Source organism: Lutjanus erythropterus, chromosome 17 (genome assembly GCF_056507025.1).
Source record: "Lutjanus erythropterus isolate fLutEry1 chromosome 17, fLutEry1.hap2, whole genome shotgun sequence".
NCBI classification, from domain to species: domain Eukaryota; kingdom Metazoa; phylum Chordata; class Actinopteri; order Lutjaniformes; family Lutjanidae; genus Lutjanus; species Lutjanus erythropterus.
Genome location: NC_139333.1, coordinates 1721206 through 1745192, shown reverse-complemented (window position 1 = coordinate 1745192; position 23987 = coordinate 1721206). Strand labels below are relative to the sequence as shown.

General features: G+C 40.7%; 1 protein-coding gene across 2 annotated transcripts in view; it reads left to right on the top strand.

Moving 5' to 3' along the window:
* Nucleotides 1-23987, top strand: part of LOC146311513 (glutamate receptor ionotropic, delta-1-like) — a 679669-nt gene that overhangs the window by 549369 nt on the left and 106313 nt on the right. For both annotated transcript variants that reach the window (XM_084740789.1, XM_084740790.1), the window contains exon 5: nucleotides 14555-14608. In XM_084740789.1, the coding sequence (XP_084596915.1) occupies nucleotides 14555-14608 (54 nt within the window). The remainder of the gene's footprint in view (nucleotides 1-14554; nucleotides 14609-23987) is intronic.

Here is a 23987-nt window from a genome sequence, read left to right as displayed (position 1 = left end):
CACAATTGGCCACATGAAGACAGTCATATATGTCAATCAGGTATCTGCTAAATCCTGTACACTCGTCAAACTGTCCTTATGACATTTAATGACATCTTATGACAAATCCGAATTGTACCAGGAAATTATTTGTTTCACCATCATTAAGAATTTGACAGTGCAATCTGACATAATATCATAGTCAGTCAGATGAGTTGGTTTCTTTTAGAGAATACTAAGTTAAAGTTTACTTGACATCTTTTCACACCCTGCATAAAAATCTGTAAGACAGAGCTGTTTAAACAAAACGAACCCCAGAAAATCTATCAAATCTATCAAATCTTTTATCTTACATCCAAACTCATCTTACGTTCCTCTCTGGCTGCTGCTGAACTACAGTAAAGGTTTTTTTTTCTGCAGAAAATTCAGACAATCATTCCTGCGATGGCAGAGGTGAAGGCTGTGTGAGGTGTCAGAACAATTCTTGTACTCGGCACAGTTCCAGCAGAGCAGAGGAGGCGGGAGACTGAAACAGCTACTGAGGTGGTGCTGAAGAGTGGTTTCCATGCCTACACAGCCAGTTTAACAGGGTTTCAGAGTGAGTTTTGCAGGGGCTGTTCACACACTCAAGGCAGAGCAACAACAACAAAAAAAATCTGCAGATCTGCTAAAAAAAAATAAATGCTTTTTTCAGTTGCATTGGTCAAGTTTATCTCTATCTACACAGTTTGTCTGAATAACATGTTTACTTCAGTCTGTGCTTCATTTCTCCCACTGGAGTTCAGTAGGAAGACAAGGTTGAGGGTTTGATTCCCTTAAAGCTGCTTTTTGACTCTGCTGAGCTTTGGGTGGACCTATTGGATGGACATTAGCTGCATAAAACTAACACTGTAAATGTACACTACAGTAAATTCTCAAATAATGTGCGAGAAACCCCTTTATTTGGGACAGGCCTGTATTTGAGACAGGCCTTTATATCTAATTTCACCTATTAATGCAAACTCAAATGGTTAATGTTGTGAAATGGTTGCAGTTTGGTTAGGTTTAGGCACCAAGACTACTTTGTCAGGTTTAGAAAAGATAAAGGTTTGGGTTAAAATAAGAGAAACAGTGGAGCATAGTGGAGTGGAGCTGCTGTTTCTCAATTTGTCAATTTGTGTTCATTACATCGGCTTGAACTATGAGCCAATGACACTTAAAGACTCCTTCAGATGTCATGACATAGTTATGACAGTGTAATGACATAATCTACACCTAATGACTGGCCCAACACTACAGCGCTTGTTTTGTTGACAACAGTGAGGTATGCAGTTCATATCACTTAGTGTGGTAGAAAGGAGCGTACATAAACAAAGGAAAACACTTTTTTACATTTTTTTAGTCATCTGATTCCTCTTTTGTTCTAATCCTTATTGTCATGGCAACAAGAGGTCAGCACCTAACAATAAACATATATGCATCAAAAATTAGCTGCTTGCACATACGACCTATACGGTTGTTTTTCTCTTGGTGGGCATCGTTTTTATCTTTTGTTATTAAATTACACTGTAAATTGTAACTTTTTTACACATACTGAACACGTCTGTCATTTTAGTTAGTACTCTGTTTTCTTTGAAAAGTGACCTAACAAAGTTTTGTTTGGCAGATCTGATTTGCAGCTAAAAACTTTGTGCTAATTGGCGCTCAGATTAACATGACTGACTCTTAGACTGAAGACACGTTTGTACTTCTGATCCAACTATTTAATTGGAGTCACTTTCCTCTGTTTCCAGAGAGATAAGATGAAAAACAGGTAGAGTTCGGTACAGCAAATGATTATTTAGTGCCTTCTCCAATTTGCTGATAGAGGTTGTGAATATAATGATTAGTAATGATGACAAAAACATGTCACAGAATAACACTGTATTCAATATATCATCAGTTTAATATTCATTGTAATATCAGTATCATTATGTGCTGCAACAAATCATGATAAAATGTGTCAGATGTTTGAGAAAGTCTCATTTATCTGTTGCACAAGACACGTGGCACATTTAGGATAATTTAGAGATTATTTCTTTTGTCGCTGTGGTGAGAAACAAAATAATAAATACAAACAATAGATATAAAAAGCAGATATCATCTGTTTCGTGATCACAGCACCTCTTCATCTTCCTCCTCTTCTTCTAATATGTACAAGTTCCCTGCAGTCCAGCTGATACTACAAGTTATTTCCCTCTTATTCATTCTCACTTGCTGCCTTTTGAAAAATGCAAAGATCAAAATGAAGCGAGAGAAATGTCCTGGAGGATCTTTATGTTCGGTTTGTTCCCAAGAGGACATCCTATCTGTCTTTACACTCATAACGCCCACGCACACACCCTCACATACATCCAACAATACAATCTATCTATAGGTGCCTGAGCAACAGAGCTACACTCCCGCTATCAGACCTGAGGGAGGACACGTGTGCTTTACATTCCCACGTTTGAGTTTGCAGCTATAGTATGCAACACTGCTGTATTGAAATGCAAGACATATGTCATATATTTCATTGAGTTGTGTGTTTACAGGTGTTTCTATCTATGTTCAGACCAGAGAAATGCAGCATTTTTTCAAGGTAACTGTGTGTTTCCTACTCGCTCCTAGTGGCTGTAACTTCCAGGAAAACAGGAAGTCACATGAGTAAAACTTAAATACATTTCCTCGTCCATGAACATGATTTGTATCTGAGTCATGTCAGCAGTGGTGGTTGTTTAACAGTGAAGTGTGCTTCTTCACAGCATCATCAAACTGAGTCTTTTGTTATTTTAATGTGAGAATGCAGCAGATTTTACATATTGTGCATTCACATAGTTATATCTGGCCATTTCATATGTGGTATAATTGAAAATTACTTTTTCCATCCTTAGAACAATGCAAGAAACACCACAGTACTGTGTTCTTAACATCTTTGTGGTTGGTTTTCAAATGGTGTTTATAGAATTAAGAGTTTTTAAGGACACCTGGGGACTTCTAATATCTAATATGTACATGTTTCAGTGTTTTGTCTCTGCTACAGAAACTTCTAACATATAATGGTTTAGTAATCTGTGTATTGATTACTGACAGCGGCTGATCAGGCTAATTATAAGTTCATTTATTCTAACAGCAGGTTTGGTTTTGATTTGAAATATTTACAATTCATCTGAACAAACAATGAAATATATGCAGTATGTTCACACTGAGAGAACATTTCATTTGTCATTCACTGTTGAAAGCACAGAACCCAATGAAAAACTTATAATATTAATATACAATGCTGCAATATAAGCAGAACTTTAAGGTGAAGGAACAGCTTTATTGGTTTGAGGGATCCGTATTGCAGGGAACGGCACTTTCAGGTGTTAATTAAATGAAAAGTTTCTTGCCATACCTACCTTTGTCTATCAATAATCTTGCACCCCATATAACTAGTGTGACACACACTATCATTATGATTTTTGCTACAAATAAAGGATATTTCTTCCTGTGAAGAGCAGTTGTGGTTATGAAATGTAACCTTTGTAGTGATGGATCAGTGAAAGGTTTTTATAAAACTCCAGTGAGGATACTTGTTGTTTATGACCTTTTCCTGGATGATCCTAATCCAACTATTGATCAGTAAAATACTGATTAAGCAGACAGAATATTGAAGTTTTTGTCATGTGAAGCACAAAGACAGTAACCAGTCAAGAACATTTGAAAAAGACGAGTGTTTTTTTAGGTACATTTACTCTGACATCTAGTTTGTGAGAGTCGATTAAACATTACAGGGTGTAATCAGAGCAGCACAAAGCAGCAGTAAGTACACAATAAAACAGGTTACACAAGATATCAGACAATACGGGTACAGGAGTGCAGTTCTTTCCAGACTTTAAATTTAATCATTTTCAACACAATGGTGCACCCCCTGCCAATGTATCCCACCACACTGCTGTCACAGTCATAAGTAAGCCAGTTAATTAAGTGCACTGATGCACAATCAGACAGGGATGATAAAGGAAAATATCAAACACCTCTATGTTTGTAGCGGTGCCGCGACCGGTACAAAAAACCACAACCGTCTGGTCTTTTCCCGACCTCGATGTGTCCGTCTGTCTGGTGATTTTGTGCCCAGCGCAGCCTGCATGGTGTGCAGACGGGAGGAGATCCACAGACAGGTGGGAGGTTCATTCTCCAACCAGAAGATGCACATAATTCAGTTTTCTCAAGGATCGATTCACCCTCTGATCTTAATGCATCCTCATCCATCCATTGTGCACTTCCACTGCTGCATCTACATGAACCAAATTAGAAGATGTAGATGGAGACGCCCACTCACCGTTCACATAAGACGCCCTCCACTCTGCACTACTGACATCATTAGCTTTGTGTTTATTAGTTTAATTCACCGTTCTTCACCTCCACTGTGCTTCCTCCCACTGTGTTGGGTGGCAGCCAATTGTCAGTGATGGAGATCTCCAAACCTTGGCAAGTACAAGTGAAACTAGATGTCTCCGGGGTTAAGTGTTCTGTTTTTTTGCAGTTTGCAGAGTTCAGCGCACCATCTTGACTTTTTGAACACCATCTTGCCATACCAAAACATGAAACCTCCTCGTTCTCAGCCGTCTACATGAACTCTTATCTCGTGAAGAGCTGCTTTTAGTGCGACTCTCTCGGGGCTCCAACGCCCAGAGAGAGGACGAGGAGCCTCTTTTAATTCATTGTCTGACAGATCGAGCAGGAGACGGCGAGCGCTGGGAAGTATCTTGACTCGTCCTGACAGGATCAACTTGACCCCCGGTCATTCTTGGAGTCTCAACAGCCTCAATGGAGGTCATCATGTTGCTGTTAAAAGCAACACTCCCTCAAGTACTGTGACACCCTACAGCTTGGAATTGTGGGTGTGTGCATCTTCTGACTGTGTCCCAGTAAAACTGGTAAACTTTCATGTGTTTGTGTGCTTTGCTGTCACACATGTGTTTCATAGGAGTGTAGGTTCTTGTTAAACTGAGACTATGGGGTGTGTTTCTGCATGTTTGTGTATGTGTTGATGCTCGTTGGTGTCCATTAGATTCAGTTGGAGACAGAGAGCCAGATAACAAGCTCAGCACCAGGGCAAAATCCAATACAGGAAGGCGAGGTGTGAATCCTCAATGTCAAAAACTGAGGTTGTGACAGTCTTTTTCAGTACTGTGAGGTCAAGCAGACAATCCATCACAGACTACTGATGTTCTTTGTTCTTTATTTCAGCCTTATGAGGGTTTATTCTCTGTATCTCAAACTATACTATACTCTGTTCTCTACTACAAACCATATATCTTCTCAGTTCTTCATCTATCTTCTGCATCTAAAGACAGAGATATTCTCTGGCCTTTATCTCAGCAGTGTCTTAATACTTCATGTTGTGAGAACACTTTTTTTGGTTTTCATTTGTCATGTCACGTCATTTAGTTTGTACCAATCTATATTGTGCAGAGACAGCCTGTCATTTCACGCATGAATGTCAAATAAAAATTATGTGGTGTAAAGAGCGGCAATATTCACATGAGGAGGTTGGTCAAACAAACACAAGACTTTCACCCAGGATACCGTGGTTCACGTGCCATGTAAACAGTCCCACATTGGACTGTTCTGGAGTAAGAGGCCAGAGGAACCATGGCATTGTACCATTAACCTGGAGAGAAGACATCTTAGTTAAAGAAAGTGACACCAGCTCCAGAGAGCAAACAAACCTGACAACAGACAAGTTTCATTCTGGCCCGTCCATCCATCTTCAACTTATGCTGTGAAGTTACTCTTGGAATTAACACTGATTAGCATCAGCTGATGTGACCTGCTGCTGACAACGTTTGTGATTTTAAAATGACGTTCAGCGCCGGCTACACATGGAAAGCTACCGAATATTTTACGCACTCAGAAATGCATGCACTGTTGCAAGCTGACATCAGCCCGCCCTCACCCAAAAAAACGACCAACGTCTTTGCAAGTAACTTATTATGACTCATATTTACTTTCATGGTGAGATGGCGACCTCTAGTGGTCGTACTAACTATGACAGGAGCAAAGGAGGAAGTCAGGTGATGAAAAAGAGCAAACACATCTGGAGTTTCACCTTGGAGACTGCTGTTTGTGTCCTGTGTGAAACCAAAAGATTTATTTTAACTTGCACACATAACTTATCTACATAATTTAACTTATATCAACATACAAACCAACAAGTAGTTTTGGTGCCTGAACCTAACCAAACTACAACAATGCAATGCGGGTTGGTGTATCACCTGCACGCAACACTGGACTTTGGCACATGATCTGCATGCAATTTGAAAATCATATTATTGTATGTAGATTGAAAGAAAAGTAAACTGTTCTGTATCTGAAACTCTTTTTTCATACACATTTGGCATTTTTCATCATGTCAGATTTGTCAGACTCTGAAGATACTGAGTTAAAGTTCATTCTTGAGACTAGAAAACAGTCTTCTCACCACAAGGTCTCCAACCTTCCTCAGATGTTCTCTGTCCATTGCGTCAAACTAAACATGTTCTCTGTTCTTTACTCGTTCTTGTCATAAAGATTCTCTGCTCTTTCTCAGAGACCAGACATCCATTACTTTCCTGCTGCTTATCTAGGCTCAGGTTGAAGTGGCAGCAGGCTGTAAAAGTATTCCTCCCAGCGTGTTCTTGGTCTGCCCCGAGGGCTCCTTTCAGTTGGACATGTCCAGAATATGTCCACAGGGAGAAATCCAGGATCTGATGTCAAACCTCAATTGACTCCTTTCAGTCGCTGCTTCCTTTGAAGCAGACTTTCTTATGCCTCATTTTTGAAAGTTCTTTTACATTGTAGAGTTGAATATCATCCAACAGAGAGAAGCAGAAACTTACCTGCTCATGTAGCCAAGTATTCAAGGATTTATGTGAATATTGGACCGTTCAGCGCCTTGAAATTAGTGCCAAATGCCAGCATTACATCTTTTTATCTAGTGAGACAGAAAGTAAAGATGTGGATGAGGCTGCAGCATGTCTTTCATGTAGCTGATTGTGTCCTGTCACAGATCTAATCATGACTATGAACATTCCCTAACCTTTACCAAGGATTTTAGTTGTCTAACCTTTTCACGGTTGTCATTTGCAGCTATGGTAGAAAAGGAGATTTTTAATAACTTTGGCTTTGGAGGCAAACAATCAAATCAATCAATCATTAAACACAATCCAGACTATTGCAGGACTGTCCAGTATCAACTGACTTGTCTGGCGATAAGCTCATGTTGCACCACTGAGTGATTTTTAAGTTTTTGAGTTATCATAATCATTTCCATTCTGTATATGTGGACAGTGAGTAAGGGTCAGCCAAGACACCATGGCAGGATGCCATGAAGGTCATGGCTGCTGTGCCCCTGCAGTTTGGCCTTTTGCCCTAAATTATCTGCCCTAAAGCCACAGCGGCCTTTGTGCCCCACCCACAATGCCCCAGTGTGTTTTGCTGAGATTCTGATTGGGCAACATTGAATGAAACACCGCATAAATAACCAGAAATGGGCTCAATTTGTAGCCTGTTATGAAACTGCTGGCAAATCAGGCTGTTTACGACTACAGCTTAATAAATTAGCTAACAAATGACACACACACTCAACATACAGTGTAGGCATTGCTCACATATTACTACACTGACTTAGATAACGCAGGAGCCTTAGTGTTACAAGCCTAATCCTTGACTCTTCAGTAAAATTCATTAATCCTGTGGACTTGTTTTATTTCATGGCCTTGCTGCTCTGACATTGAGCCTTCCCCTCCGAAAACTGACAACATCAGAGGCCGAGTAGTCCCGCTCCTGAAGTGATGAAATCCCATGCCTGCAAGACACCTGAAGAAGGAAACTCATTTTGGCGTTTGCATCCATTATTCATGAGCAAATGTTGGATAGTAGATCAACTAGTAAATTGAGAGCTTTCACTTCAGGCTCAGCTTCTTCTTCACCATGACAGTACAATACAATCCCCCACATAACTGCCTACAGAGAAATCGCAAAATAAAGATGGACTTTTCATCTCAAGCAAAAACTATTCTGTTCAGTCCGTCTTCTTCAGTCCATCTCGGATGTCCTCGCTTCTCTGGTATTTATTTCAAACTAAATATTGTCTCTGTTCCTCAGTCTGCCTTGAGCTACAGAGGCTCTGTTCTCCATTCCCTCCTATGAAATTCTCTCCTAATTTTAGAGTGAAGTCTGGAGAGTTTCATCTTTCTCAGGATGGAGGCGTGTACCGTGCCATTGTTCCACCTCAGATTCAAATTCACTTCTTGGTTTTTCAGTCTAAAAAAGAAAGAAAACTACAGAGAAAAGTCAAGAATCATACACGAGAGACACCCTCATACCAGAGCAACAACAAACTGGACTTTCTGAATAGATTTTTTGCAGCCATTCCTGGAACCACAGGGGCACGTTCCCCCAGCGAGCGCCATCCTGGCGGGTTTGATCCCAGTCTGTTCCATTAGCACGGTGTTAAAAGCAGCCTGTCCCCAGTGTAACATCCATGCTCGCTGCTGCTCTCAACGCCTGTTAATGCTTGTTGTCAGGACTATTAAACCCAGAGAGAGAGAGTGGAAATCGGGGGGGGGGGCAGTTGAGCGTAATATAAACCAGCTAACTCCCTAATCCCCCTGTACTGGACCACTCACATCCCCTGAGTTCTGCTGCTGGATGCAAAAATGAGCAACACTCTGAATAACCCACAACAGTCCTTCAGCACTGTGTCTTTAAATATTCTAAATTATTTGATTTATGTCTCCAAACCGTGTGCAACTATTTCTTCTTACTAAACTTGCCAATATTTGGTACCATACAGAACATTTATTTCATTTCTGGTCTTGCAAAGTTTTCTAAAGATAGAAAACATTTTCACTCCTTTAAATGTACATGTACATACATAAATCTTCTTTTAAGCTCACTGAAGTCTCATCTGGACAAAAGGAGCAAAATCTTGGTCCAACTGAAAGACGGTCCAGATCAAACTGGTTCAATTTTAGTATGAAAACATTTTGGTTTTGGATGGTTTGAACTTTCGGACTGATTTCAAGAAGTTCTGGCAGGTTATCATCACAACCGGAAAAATGAAAAACAATCCAACAAAACAAAATTACTTAAAACAAGTCTGTTAGTTTTAATGTGAGGACGGTTCCATCAGATCTGTGTGGAACCATCATGGATGTATTACAGAGCCATGAAGAGACTGACGGAGCGAAGTTATTTGGAAAAAGTGTTTCAATCTCCTGTTAACAGGGTTTGAATTTGCTAACAGTAAGAAAGGTTTAAATTTTAATATATGCTTTCAAGTTGTGTTTGTATTATGTGATAATATGTGATATTTAGTTCTCATTTCAAGCCAAAGTTCTCCATCCAACATGTCAACTACACAACTTCACATTCAAAAATCAACACTATCATTATCAGTGTCTTTATGTAGAGGCGGTTCATCAGTCAACATTAAGCAGGGTAACCCTGATTCTGTCTCACAGCTTTCATGGTCAATCAATAGCTCATTAGCACCTTGTAAGGTTGATGTGCTGCTGGGGGGAAATAAGAAACTGATGAAACTGCTGCTGAGGAGAGAAAAATAAATATATTCAAACTATATGGTGCCTCCGTTTTCTTAAAGGCTGCAGTGTCTTCTTTTGTCAGTGCTGTTGTGAATATTTATCTGCAACCTCTTGGCAGCGTGTTGCCTTGTAAGCAAAACAAAAATGTTTTTATGCAAATTGCATTTACAGCAACATATTTATGATTTCATTGCTGTTGCTTGTTTGTTCCCAATGCAGGATCTCTGAGTAAAAACATTTTAGCACAAGGTCTTCAAACTAAACATGGAGAAGATGATCGTGATCAGTGTTGATGTGACATCTGTCAGGATTTTGTTTTTATCCTAATGATCTTTGGCTACTAAGCAGCGTCTGTAATTGGCCTGCCGGCCTGGTCGTACCACTCACACTCAGAGCGCAGCGTGCAATCTGAAATAAATGCATTAGAATAAGAGGATGTCAGGTGTCAGAAATAAATGCAGGAGTAAAAGTACTGATGTGTGAGTGAAAAGGTGGTTTTTAAGTGAAGGGTCAGTTGAACATGAGAACAAGTTTTTAACTCTCTACTGTCTGTTTCTGCGACTTTCAAAGTCAGTCCTGGTGTCGGTTAAAAGAAAGTGAGTACAGATTTGAAAAGAGATATTTCACCATGAGGCTGCATGGCTGTGTTGATGCAATAATGTTAATCTTTTATTTGTTAATTTTCTTCCTCTGCTCTGGTTTTGGTTGGATCTCAGTGTTCAGGTTCTCAGGTGAGCTGCCTGTAGTTTGGTCACAGTTGGATCGTGACTGGTTTGGACTCCTGCGGGTACATCCAGGTGTTAAACCAGCCTGGTCACGCCAAATGGTGTACGAATAACATGCTAATGTCTGAAGTCATTCTGGGTGTTGTGTCATGTCTGCACACACTTATTCAGAGGCAGAGTTTCACTTTATGTGCAAATGTCATAGAGAAAATGTGATGTAGTTACTTACATCACGTACAAACACAGTGGAAAGCTTAAAATGTAAAGACATGACGCACACAATGACCCAGTGTAACATGCTATTTCTACGCCATCTCCATGAGATGACGCTTAAACTGAGGTGAGCTCAGGGAAACTTAACTCTTTTCGACAACACAGCTTCACATCAGTCAGTATGTTCGACTGGTAAAATACTGAAGACGTCTCCTACGGCGACAAGCATCTCTATTCTGTCTTTATTCCTCCGACAGATGAAGTGATCAAAGGTCTGACCCTGTGCTCTGACGCGTTTCAGAGGAAAAAGAAAAAAGGCTAACTGTCTAAAGTCGAGAGGACGCCGTGTTTACAGTCACATCCCCGATCCTCGGGCCTGGCGTCTGCATGATTTCCTCTGTGTGTCGTCTGGCTCCATCCTCTCACTGGCACCGAGCTTCTCACACATTTGTGGAGCTGTCAGTCATGTGAGTCAGCCTTCATCATCGTCGTCCTCCCTCCTGTCGCCCGGGGCCGACCGCTGCGGCACGAAGGGTTGCGGTCATGCTGTGACCTCGTCAGATGACACAAAGAGACGGAGTGAGGGACCAGACTGCAGCTCGCGTGTCTCTGCTTGAACTGTTGCATCACCGTGCGGGAAGTGTTCCACTTTGTGTACCGCTTCCTTAAGACAGACACATCAGGGCGTCTGTCCATATCCATGTCCTCCGACCTTCTCTGTTGCTCCACTATCAGGTTAAAACCTCCACTTTAGTCCACGATAAAGGCCTGATTTTTATGATATTTGCTACAGATCTCCAGACGGTCAGCCTAAATGTTTCTGATAACCTGATCTGTCCGCTTTCACAACCACACACAAAAGATATCTCAATCTAAAAAAAAAAATCTACTTCAAGTTTTATGATTGAGATCTGCCAGCGAGAGGCTGTTTTAAAACAAACTTCAGGATCTGGTCACATAACGGAGCGCTGCCATTTGCCTCAGATTACATTAAAACTTGACTTTCAGCCATTTTATTTGTCGTTTGATTCATCTGGCCAATCTGAAATGTATCTTGCATTTTAAAAAATGCCACGACCTTCAGAATATTTATTCATAACCAACACAAACATATCGTCCAGAGAAACATCCATCCTCACTTAACATAAGAAATATTTTGGATGTTACATTTTTATCCGTGGTGCCTCTACAGGGACTGATGAGGTCGGTACGTTCTGCTCGTTCTTATATTGTGTATAAATAATAAATACCACTTGATACATTTCATATTCTCCTATTTTCTGCTCAGTGTTTGCCCGTCTTGTTTCTGTCTCCGGCTGCAGCCGTCCTCTTCACCCACACTCATCCTCAGGAGCTACAATATACATGTTTCCACCTCAAGGCTTGACATGTAATTGTTAGATTTGTGCAATTTCTGTGCCCACAGCAGCAGAAAATAAACCAGAATGAAATGTTGCTGCAGGACGGGCCGCGTTTTAGACAGAAGAGCACGAAGTGAAAACATGAATTAAAATAACATCCAGTTACATAAAATGAAGGAGCTGTTAGAGGTGTGCCTGCTGCTGTCTCAGGTGACTCATGTCCAAGTGTGTGTGTGTGTGTGATAATACCTTCAGTCCATCTGGGCCCAGTAAAGGTTATGATGACAGGTGTAATATCTCCAAGCAGGAGATGTGAAGTGCATTATGGGAGCAGGGTTGCGTCCTTTACTGTAGGTTAACCTGATCACTGACATCATCATCCGACAGTCTCTAGAAATAACATTTGTAGGCCTTTAATACCACAGTGTTTTTATAATTATGTTGTTGTGTGGTGTTATTTCTGTCTGTATGTTCAGACACGTTTCTCTGAGTGAATCAAACAGTGCAGGACTTTTGTTTTATATTTATTACAAGAAAGTCCAGTGGTCTTTAAAGTCCAGATATGTTGTAAACTATATTAAATGCTCTACAAGAAGTAATAAAGTGTGCCTGATACATATATGTATATTTTTTTGTTGTTTTTTTGTTTCATACTATTCAAGGATTCCTGAATATGCAAATAGTCTCCATCCTTTTCACAGCTCCTGAGTAGTTGCACCAGGCTTCTCCTCCGTTTTGCGAGCTAATCACGCTAACTACATCCAAAAGATAGTGTTTTCAGTTTTATTTTGATTTTTAAAAAATTCTGTCTCGACACTGTAAAACCAAAAGTGTGAAAACTTAAATTTGTTTAGACGTTCTACTAGCTTAAAACTGTTGAGCGCAAGTAGAATTTTCTTTCTTTTGTGTTTATTAAACTCGTGTTTTTTGATTAATGAGAGAAATGAGTGCACATACCACTAACTCAGTATATTTAAGTTTGTGTAGGTGGATTCAAACTAAAGTTGCTGATGCATGTTTTCACGCTCAGTGGAGGTTCAGTTAACAGGATGCGTCCCCTCGAGGTTTTCACTCTGAGCTGTGACTAACTCGTGTGCAGTTTCAGGAGTGTGTCAGCGTTTGGTGATCTGGAAACCAAATGAGGACCTGTTAGAAAACATCTGGCAGGCTGAGCCCCGAGGACACCGAGCAGCACTGTCACACCAACTGATACATGTGTGTGTGTGTGTGTGTGTGTGTGTGTGTGTGTGTGTGTGTGTGTGTGTGTGTGCACGCCTTCACACTGACACACAGCTGCTATATATACTTGTTGATGGTGTGTGAAAAGTGTGTGTTCAGTAATAAAATAACTTGATCTGCATGAATCATGTCGGTGACCTATTTTAGATTCAGAATGCTGAACAAAGTTTATTTAGTGTTCAATAATGAGGAGATATATTGTTGATTTATGGATCCAGATGGTTTATCACTGACACGGCTCATCTGTGTCGACACACACAGAAACCATCATACCACTTCAACTACATGTAAATTCACAATTAAACGACACAGAACAAACAGCTGTCTGCAGCACCGTCTCCTCCAGAGATTTATTCTTGTCTTTGTCTTACAGCAAAAGGTTAATTGGAGTCACAACATGTGGGTTTTTTTGCAGTTCAAACTTTGTCTGTAAATAGTTGATATAGACTGATGAACTTTAAAGGGCAAAGTGAGACCTGATCTTGAGGACAGTGTTCTGTTTCATAAGGTTATTCTCCAGTACTACGAGGAATTGTTTAAAAGTTTATTCATCACTCACAGATTATTTTTTTCAACAGTTTATTCATCACACTTAGCTAAACTTTTCAAATATTTATCCATCACTTTTTCAAACTCAAAATCATTTTTAGCTACCTTTTTCTTAACCATTTATCCGTAACTTTTTTCATCCATCACTTTTCCTGTTTTCTAGCTTCGTACTCACTACACATACACAAGAGTGATATTGATCTTCTCGTCTAACTCCTGGCAGGTTCACTCTATATTTACTTTATTTCCGACTTTTTCTTTAAGAAAAAGAAAACTGCAAGACATTTCTTTTTCAAGGAGTTTTGTTTAATATGCTTTTGTTTTTTTAAATCATAGTTCATCATTTATCATATTATTTTTTTAGGAGATGTTTTCATTATTTTGTCTGCTCCCTGCGGGTAACAAACATGAAAACTTTTCAGCTTGGTGCAGGGTGACCCACAGAACTTAAACAGTTTTAAGCTGTGTGCTATCAGCCGCGTGCTTCACTATCATTTGCAGGATGCTTGGATGTTATTAGGATTATCACACGGTGGCAGAGGAGCAGGCGAGCTCCAGGCGCTTTGATAAGTGCAAACCACTCGTGCTGCTCTGCCTGAAAAGCTTTTGTTGCTCGACATTTTGTCAGGACAGCCCATCACGGAAACAGCAGGGGCTTAGTTGTTTTTGGGGAGGTGAACTTTTCAAACCGAACGCGGCGCCATCAGACACAGACGACACAAGTGAGAACAAAGGCAGACGAAGCAGCTGTGGTTCGGGGTAACAGCTGCTCCTCTGCGATCGAGAACACGCAGGAAGATGAACTTAAAGTGAAGCTCAATGAAATGCTGCACCTTGTTCTGCAGCTCACTGTTTGATCAAATTAGCTGCAGGCTAGTCCTCGTTCTTAACCCTGTCTCTTTCTGTGTGTCTGCAGGCGGTGGAAACAAATCTGGCCTCCAAAGACAGTCACTGGGTGTTTGTGAACGAGGTAAGACGAGACATTCACAACATGTGACACTGAGCTGTGTCTTCTACACCACATCAGTCATTATTTTAATATCAAAGTAACTGATACTTTCATCACTTTTAGCTCATTTTTCAGCCATTTATCCATCTCTTTTAGCCATCTATTTCAACCTTTAAAACATTACTAGTTCACTTTTCCTCACCATTTATCCATCATTTTAGCTAACTTTTCCAGCTGTGTATCCATCACTCTAAGCTAACTTTTTCAAGTGTCATCCTCCAGGTTGAGCTAATTTTTTGAACGGTTTCTGGAGGCCTGTTGTTTGTTTTTCAATAGTTTATCCATCACAACTTTTTCAACCATTCATCCACAGTTTTGGCTATTTAAAAATGCATCCATGATGTTCAATGTTTTATCTTATCTAACTTATTTGTACCTGTTTATTACTCTGAATTCAACCAGCTCAACCTCACCAAGTCAACCTTGTGAACCAAAGACACACAACGTCAGGCTTTTAAGATTTTTGGCAGCAGATGGAATCAAAACAAACCAAATTTTAGTTCCTGTGATTTTAACTCGACATCACATCGTGGTTTGTGTTGTTACATGATCCAGCCTTCATCACAGTGAATAAGAAAATACATCTTGTTTCCATCCATTCAAACCACCTTTTTGTTTCCATTTTTTTTGTGATGGAACTCTGACTCCTGATAAACCGCACTGATCAGGACTGACACATTTTCAGGCACATTCAGGTTTTAATTTGGTGCAGACAGTTTAAATGTCCTCACTCTTCAAATCTAAACAAACTGCAAAGACTTCATGGTGTGAAAAGTCTCTTTAAGGCCAAATAGACAAAACTCTGAAGCAACGTTTAATACTGAAGCACTGAGCTCCTCTGGAGAACCACATCAGGTCAGTTCTTGGTTCTAAAGACATTTCTGAGCACTGCATTAATTACATCTGAGGGTGAAATACGGCTGAGGACAAAACGCTGCACACTGACGAGTTCAAGAGCACCTTTCTGTGTTTGTTCACATGTTAAAAAAGCTCCTGTCTGGGATGAAAACACAAGCTGAGAGCCTTTTGTGTCGGTTCTCTCCAGCGGCTGCCCCCATTTTTTCCCCTCAGTCGGAGATCCGCCAGCGTGGGCGACGTTCCTGCTGGAAGTCAAATTGAAATGAGCGGGAGTGAAAAGAGAAAATGACAGCAGCCTCCACCACAGCTGGGACGGAGTTAAATCCCCCAACACTGACGTCTCCACAGAACACACTCTGACAAATAAAGGTTCTCACTAGAAACATGAGGGATTCTTCAGCTTGTACCCATAGGAGAACCTTTCCTCTTTTACAAAGGTTCCACTTGGAAACCTAAGACACAAAATACCACAAACCGTCTGTGAAAATGTTTCACCCAAAAACACCTCTGAGAGGTTCTACAGAGAACCAATCTATGGTGTAATGGTTCCACCCAGAACCCTCTCTGCTGGTTCTATCCACAGATGTTCCACCTTCTAAGGGTGCACCCAGAGGGTTGTGCCAAGAACCTTTTTATATTCCAAAGGTTTATTTAGAACACAATCAGGTGGTTCTGCGGAGAACCAGGGGTTTTATCTAGAACCCACCAAGGGGGTTCTATTGAGAACCTATTTATATTCCAAACATTTATCTAGAACATAGTGCTCTAGCAAGAACATTTTTAGATTCCAAGGGTTTTCTGTAGAACTGACCAAGGGCATTCTTTTGAGAACCCTTTTATATTCCAAGGTTTATTTAGAACACAAGCAGGGTATCCTATCAAGAACCTTTTTACAGTCCAAGGCTTTTATCTGGAACCCATCAAAGGGATTCTTTGGAAAACCACTTGTTATTCCAAGGGTTTATTAGAACATATTCACAGGGTTCTAGCAGGAACTTTCTATTATTCTTCTATTATTTATCCAGAAGCCATTTAGGGGGTTCTAGTGGGAAACTTTTCATATTATAAGGGTTTTATCTAGAACTCATTCAGTGTGTTCTAGCAGGAACCTTGACCCTTGTTTGCCGCAGTGTTCCGAGTTGTCCTGACTTCTTGGCTCGTTGTAAAGTGATTGTGAGCTTGTTTTTTTGTTTGTTTGTTTTAAATCATGGTTCCGTTCTAATTCCTCTCCGTATCGACACCCAGCCATCCTCCCAGCTGACGTGTTTTACGGCATCGTTAAGAGGAAGACGAGGGGAACTGCTGGAGACAAAAACCTCACAGCTCATTTTCAATGCCACATTTTTCTTTTTTACCTCCCAGCTTGGTACCGACCTCCTAATCCACTTACATTTCTCTGCTTTGTTTCAAAGTCGTCATTTAACTAATTATACTCTGCGTTTTTTAATTAACCAAAAGAGTGAAATGGCGTTGAGAATCCCCAGAGTGGCTCGTTCGCCGGCGTCTGTTGGGGCTTTTTGGCGTGTTAAACAGTGTTTATGATCAAACACGTCTCTTCTGATAAATGTGCGTCGCTGCCGGTTCCATTTCAGATGTGAATCACGAGCGAAGTGTAACATCTTGTTCCCACTGAAGGCGTCTCTTTCATCAGGAAACTGTTTCAGTCATTCAGAATCGTTCAACTGTATCAGCCCTTCTTTTATTTCTCTCCTCCTCCTCACTCCAGTTCTCTCACCCCTTCTTCTTCCTCCTCTGTCTCTCAGGGATAGTTTTGTCAGTTTTTCGACAACAACAAAACTAAAGTATTAGTAACCTTTGTGAACACTGACTTTTCTATTAACCTCCCAACAGGTGAGAACAACACCTGTAGCCATGGTAACTGTACAAAATGTCAAAAATGGCCCCAAATGCATAGGAGATGTAAAAATTACAAAATACATGAATAAGATTTCACTAACGTAAATATTGATTCAATATTAAATATCTGACATGCTGGAATAACAAATGTAGACAATGAATCTGATTCAATTGATCCAAATACTGAAGGTCCTGATTTGAAACTATGAGGTCGATAACATTATTTTATTGATATATGATATGATACAATACGATATGATAATGGTATCACACGATACAATACAATATGATATGATACAACACAACACAACACGATACACTTGAAAGTTAAACTCTTATAATGACTCCTGATATTGACACAGTGACTGTCTGTTGTCCTGAAGGCAAGTGATATATAATTCGATACGATATGATACAAAACCTAAACCTTAACAAAGTTTTTGAAATATGACTGACATCAGTCCTTACAGTTTTAGTCTTTGTTGTATTTACAGGTTAATTACATAGATACACATTTTGGTTGAAAGAATAAGCCTAAAATTAAATCCAAATTACAGCTGCTCCCTCCGCCTCCTCCTTCTCCGCCCTCCAGACAGTCATCATGTGAACCCCTGCGTGCTGCAGCAGGTGCATCAGACAAACTTCGTCCTTATCGTCCACCGTCTCCCTGTGTGTGTGGTGTGTCACTGAGCTCAGACAGCTAACAGTGGTAGTTTCTAGTCCTGGATGGAGGTGCGATGAGATGTCAGGTGTCTTGTCAACAGGTAGAGACCGCAGACAAGCTGATCTCCATTTCCTCCTCTCTCCTTTATTCCTCCTCTGTCTCGTGTCAGTCCTCCCTGCTCCCTCCAGCCGGCGTTCAGGTACATGGAAAAGAAGATTCTGCAACTCTTCTGCCATGACACTCGTCCTCTGATTTGATAAAGGTGCACTCTGTAATACTAAAATAACGTGGGAGAAAAGTGAATAAAGTGGACTGCAAAAATCATGTAAATCAGAGGCAACTTGTTCCAGGGAGCACTCTGACTCAGTAACTTTACCAAAAAAGACTTCTAACAAAATGAAGAAGTGCACCTGTGGGGTTTTGCACAAAGAAGTAAAATCTTTTTTGGAGCTCTTACTTGGGCAACACAACACAAAAATAATTGTGCACAGGTAAATGTCAATAACAATCACAACTCTTATGTTAGCATGGCAACACTGAGTCGGTTCATTAAGACGTGCATGCATGACGTTTGCACAGAGGGCTGCTATGATTGGTGGAATTCACAGGAAGCAGCAATGATTGGTCAAATTTGTGGAAAGGTTACAGAGTTTGGACAAAATTGCAAATTGCAAGGTGCAGAATTGACAGGGATTGGTTGAAATGTTGCAAGGGACTGTTTGAGTAGTTTCTGGTAGCAGAAAGGCCTCTGTCTCAGAGAAAAAAGACATAAATCTGCTCTTTTTTTGTCCAAACTGAGCCCTTCTTGTTCCCAGCAGTGTAGCATGGTGCTCTGCTCAGACAGCTACAGCACACCGGCAGTGTGTGTACTGCTGGGTGGCAGTCTAGTACAAAGTGAGGCAGGTTGTCAACAGCAGGAGACTGTCCTCTTCACCCTCTGTCTGCCGGAGACACAAACAGCCACGACCAGACGACACCGCTGACGCCAATTAAACAGACCAGGAGAGAGAGCAGAGAACAGAGGAGAGAATGGAGAACAAACAGAGGTGGAGAGAGTGGTAGTGTTACAGTAATGAGAGGGAGGGAGGTGAGGAGAGATGAGGATGATAATTAAGCAGAGGGGGAGAGAGGCAGGGAGACACTGGGTGGGCGGCAGTGAAGCCTAGTGGTTACAGCGAGTCTGTGAAGCAGCAGCTGTCAGGTTTGATCAACAGTGAAGCTGCTCACACTCGAAAATTTAGAAAGCGGGTCATTTTGTGCCATCTGAAACATGTTAAGTACATCTGGAAGGTGTGTTTTATGATGGATTAAAACATCGGTCCCCAACCTGGGGTCCGGGCCCCCCTTAGGGGGCCGCCAGAAATCACAGGGGGTCCTCGAGACTTTGTCTGTTCTGAGGTTCTCAAAATCAGATTTGCACATGTTGACTAAAATCACAATTTCAAGGTTCTTAACAAGTCAAGTCAAATTCAAACACTTTTCAAGCATTTTCAGCACCTAAATGACATGTTTATATATGAAATGATCAATTCTCCTTTTCATCACCTAAAATCAGATGTTATTGTGTTATTAGCAACCAAAAATATGTTTTGTTTGACAGAATTCTTAAACATTAAACATTAAACATTAGTAGAAAACAAAGTAGTTCTGGTTGAATTTACTGCAGAAAGAGAGTAGTTCCTACATGCTCACAATTATTTTTAAAGAAACTGCGTTGTAATTTTTGGAAAGAGTCACCAGTTTATTTGGTGATTTGTGCACCACAAGCTGAGTGCCATCTAGTCCCATTATACTGAGAGAAGTCAGACATCTCTACAGCTGACATTTCATACTGTAAAAACTCTGCAACTCACATCAACAACTATCTTGATGGATAAACAGCAGTACAGACCGGAGGTGTTGTGTGTGAAAGTACAAATAACAAAGTAAATTGAGACTAACAAAAAGGCACAAAGTCAAAAAGAAAAACAATAATTAAGTTCCAGGCTGAGAGGCAACAACAGCAGTTTAACTCCCAGAATCCTTTGCTTTGTGCGGCTGCTGGCTCAAGAGCTTTTAAACACACCACTCAGACCAGGTGGACCTAATGGAGCAATCAGAGGGGTGGAGCTGGAGAGGACAGACGACGAGAAGAGACAAGGGACACACATAGAGAACTAACAAACAGTCACTGGTTAAATAGAAGAAGGCGGGGTATTGACAACGATAGGATTAATCACATTGATTTAGAGTGATAAAGTGATTTAAGGAATATTAGGGAAGGTTTGCATTTGGCAAAATGGAAACTGCGCCTCAAAAAAGCAAACTTGTCATACATACAGTTCTTTCTTTGTTAGCTGGGACGTCCATTTGTTTCACGGTTGTATTTTTAAAAAAGGGTTCATGTTAATAAACTAAACCTAATTATGTGAAGCCTCCGTTGGAGAACAGTTGGAGTGGATGAGATGAAAATGGACTCTAACTGTTAATGACACCAGATCCTCTCTTTGAAATGCAAATCAGACACTTTGTGAACAAAAGCGACTCCAGGTTACATTAAGCTACTCCAGGTGAAGCTGTTAAAGCGTCCGTCTGTAACGACAGCTAAATCCATCAGAGCCTCGTTTCTCTGTCCCACTCGTCTTTTTTTTTTTGTTCCTCCGTCCTCCTCTTATCTGTCCCCATCAGCGGCACAGGAACCAAACCAAAGGCTAATGACTTGTTAGACTGCAGGTAATAAGAGCAGGGGAGCTCTTCCAGCGGGGGATTAGCAGGTAAAAATCTGTTTGAAAAAATAATCACGCTGATAATAAATGAACTCCAAACTGTGAGTTCGTCTCATTACTGTGAAAAAGAGCACTAGATTCAATAATGCTGCACCTGATTTACTCATAAATTAGGTTTTTACAAACTGCAGCACTTTTGCTTTGCATAATCTCATTATATTTCAGTTTCTTTTTGTGTTTATATCTGTCCAAACTAATCTAACTGCATATACTGAGTCAGGGGTCTGCAGTGTTTATGATCAAATGTGACATTTTTGGACAAAAAATGGAAACAAAAATCTGTCTGGAGCCACAACTATTAAATTCTTTTTGCTGATGACTTTTCTTTTTTTTTTTATTTGGCATCCATAGCAAGCTTACAGAGACTCAAGAAGACGGGCCACCACCAAATTTTTTTTTTTCAAGTTGATGTGTAGCAGCTGGAGAATGTAAGATTGATTTTACACTGAAAAAAAAAAAAACTTAAAGGCAACATACTGTAAACGTTTCCTTTCCCTGAACCCACTCCACCCCCACACTCTAAACCCTGACAGTGAACCAAAGCAGAGGAGCTGCCAGTGTTTGTTACTTAATTGAACAGTTGATCAGGAAAAGATTAATTGCCAGCCACCCTGATGATTGATCGATCAAACAGTTTTCAGTCAGAGCATCTGCTAGCGTTCACTTCTTAAGCATGAGAATAAACAAATGAAGAGTCTTTGAGCTTTAAACAAAGAAGCCCACTTGAAGGCAGGTTGCGCTCACTTTGGCTCCACTCCAGAATGGGTCCATCTCGGGTGCAGCTTGGCACGCTGAGAGCGATAATGGAAAAGTGATTTTGCACGGCACGGTTTGACTCGGCGCAGCCAAAAATGCTGGTGGAAAAAGCCCATTAGTCTCAAGGAAATTGTGATTAACACTGTCCACCATTCTTTGCATTTTATAGACTGAACAGTTGTTCTACATATGAAAGTAATCAGCACATCAGTCAGCAAAGAACTCAAACTTTTTGACTTTTGAAATAAACTTTAAAAAAGTTTTGCCAACCAAGAATCTTTAGTAGAGATGATTTACGTGTCTTCTTTAGATAAACTCAAATCTTTGAGTTTTAGAAATTCAGAGAAATGGTTCACAGTGAGCTGTGAAGCACTTTGTGACTCATGTCTGTGAAAAGTACAAATATGTTTTCTTCTTCTTCCTCTTTATTCAAAATGAAAGTACTTCATCAGCCGGGAATGAGACTCAACAATCAACCGTCTTTCTCCAGAACGGGTTAGCACAGCTGGGCTTGACAAAGTCTCGCTCAGACTGATGAAAGTTGAGTCTGAATGAGTCCAGACTGTCAGAGCATAAATCCTTCTGTTGTAGGAAACATCATGGCCGTTCATGTGGCGCCACCCTCAGGACAACCTTGACATTTTTTATTCCATTACTGATAAAAAATTGAAGAATATAAAGTTGTTCTTCCATTTTAAATCCATCTATTCAAACAGCTTTGTTTTCTGGTTTGCAGTGAGGCACAGGTCTGGTACAGAGTCGACTTTTAGTGTCTAACAGCAGTTGTATAACGAAGTCTGAAGGGGCGTTTATGATAAACATCTCAACGTGGCACGTGTTCCATTATGTGAAGTGTTAAGCGGCGGCCTCATTGCTTCTGAATAAGCTGCAGTAAATTGTACACAACGTCCTCTCCAGGCGTCCTCAGCCGGGATCCCATCTTCCCCCCAAAAACACCATTACCTGGAAGTTAGATTACACCCGTCGCTGTGTTTCTCAGAAAATAACTGCCCTCCAAACCTCTTATCTGATTCTTTCAGTGATTCCCATGATCCTCGGCTCACCTCGCAATTGCTCCAAAGTCTGGCTGCGCCTGAATGCGGGTCATTACATCCCCCTGCAATATCACGTCCATTTCAGCTCCTCTGCTGCCTCCATTTTGTTGTTGAGGAGTGCCAGAAAATAGTTTGAATATTGATTGTAGCATTACCGTGTCCCTCATTGAGTCCCTGCAGCACAGCTGTGTCTCAGACCCACAGACTGTGCTGTTATGTAGAACACTATAAAATAAATAAAAACAGCCTGTCGTCAGTGTTTCATCTAATCTGTAAGTGGTCTTATTTCTCAGAGACCTCAAATAGCTTATTGGAAATCCAGGATTTTCTTTGAAAAGTGTGCAAAGGTGCAACTGAAACAGGTTTCTTCCTATTTAGATATAATATATGAGCTGTACACTGAGTTTAGTGCGCAAAACAGCTCCATAAAGACAGAGTTTTCCCAGTTTGATGAGGACAAGCCTCACAGAATCCTGATCTGAATCCAGTCCAACACCTTCGGGATGAAACCAAACCAACTAGTTTGCACCAAGTGTCCACGTCTGCCTGTTACGAATGTCCACTCTCGAGGAAACAACTTCCTCCTGCCTGCATCCGTGAACTTTGTGTCTTTTGCATTTCTTTCATATTTGGTCTTGACATGATGAATCATCACAGTGCACACTTTGAGACAGTTTGTCCCTGAAGTCATTCATGGTCTCTCACTCACTTGTACCCACAAGAAAGAAATTATTAAAGAATTATGTGTTTAAATTTTCACTTTTCTGAGGACTTTAATGTCTAAGGACTTTTTGCCTGGCGTCTTAGTGTGGAACCTCTCAGATCATTTTTGATGTCCAAGGGGTGATGACCAAAATGCCTCTGGACACGATCGGAGCAACAAAATGTATGACAGAGCAATGATTGATTCGTTTTCAACCAGGAAACAAAATGACGGCCGTCGGGTTGTGATGTTTCTCGTATTACAACTAAAGAGTGCGCTAAAACATCTGAAAAGTTCGACAGTTAGACCTGAGCTTCAGGAGACAGAGAAGCTGTGCTGGACAGACCTGCTGTCTGGATGCAACTGGGACAGGCCTCCAACCAATCAGCAAAATGTGTGAAGTACGACTTTGTACCAGTGTCATGTATAGAATCCGTCCCATATTAGAGAAACAGTTGATTGTCCTGACTGGGTTTCAGGGCTGGTGGAGGACCACGTATCTGCCAGAGCAAATGAAAACATGAACTCAACAGATTTGTCTCGTCTCCAGGATCCAAATGTCTCTTAAAAGCTGAGAAATTAAAATCAAACATAACCAGAGCATTTATCGCTGCTTTTTTCCTCGGTTCCAGTTTCTGCTTTTTTGTTTTATGCTGCTTTTTTCTCCATGAATTGTGCTATG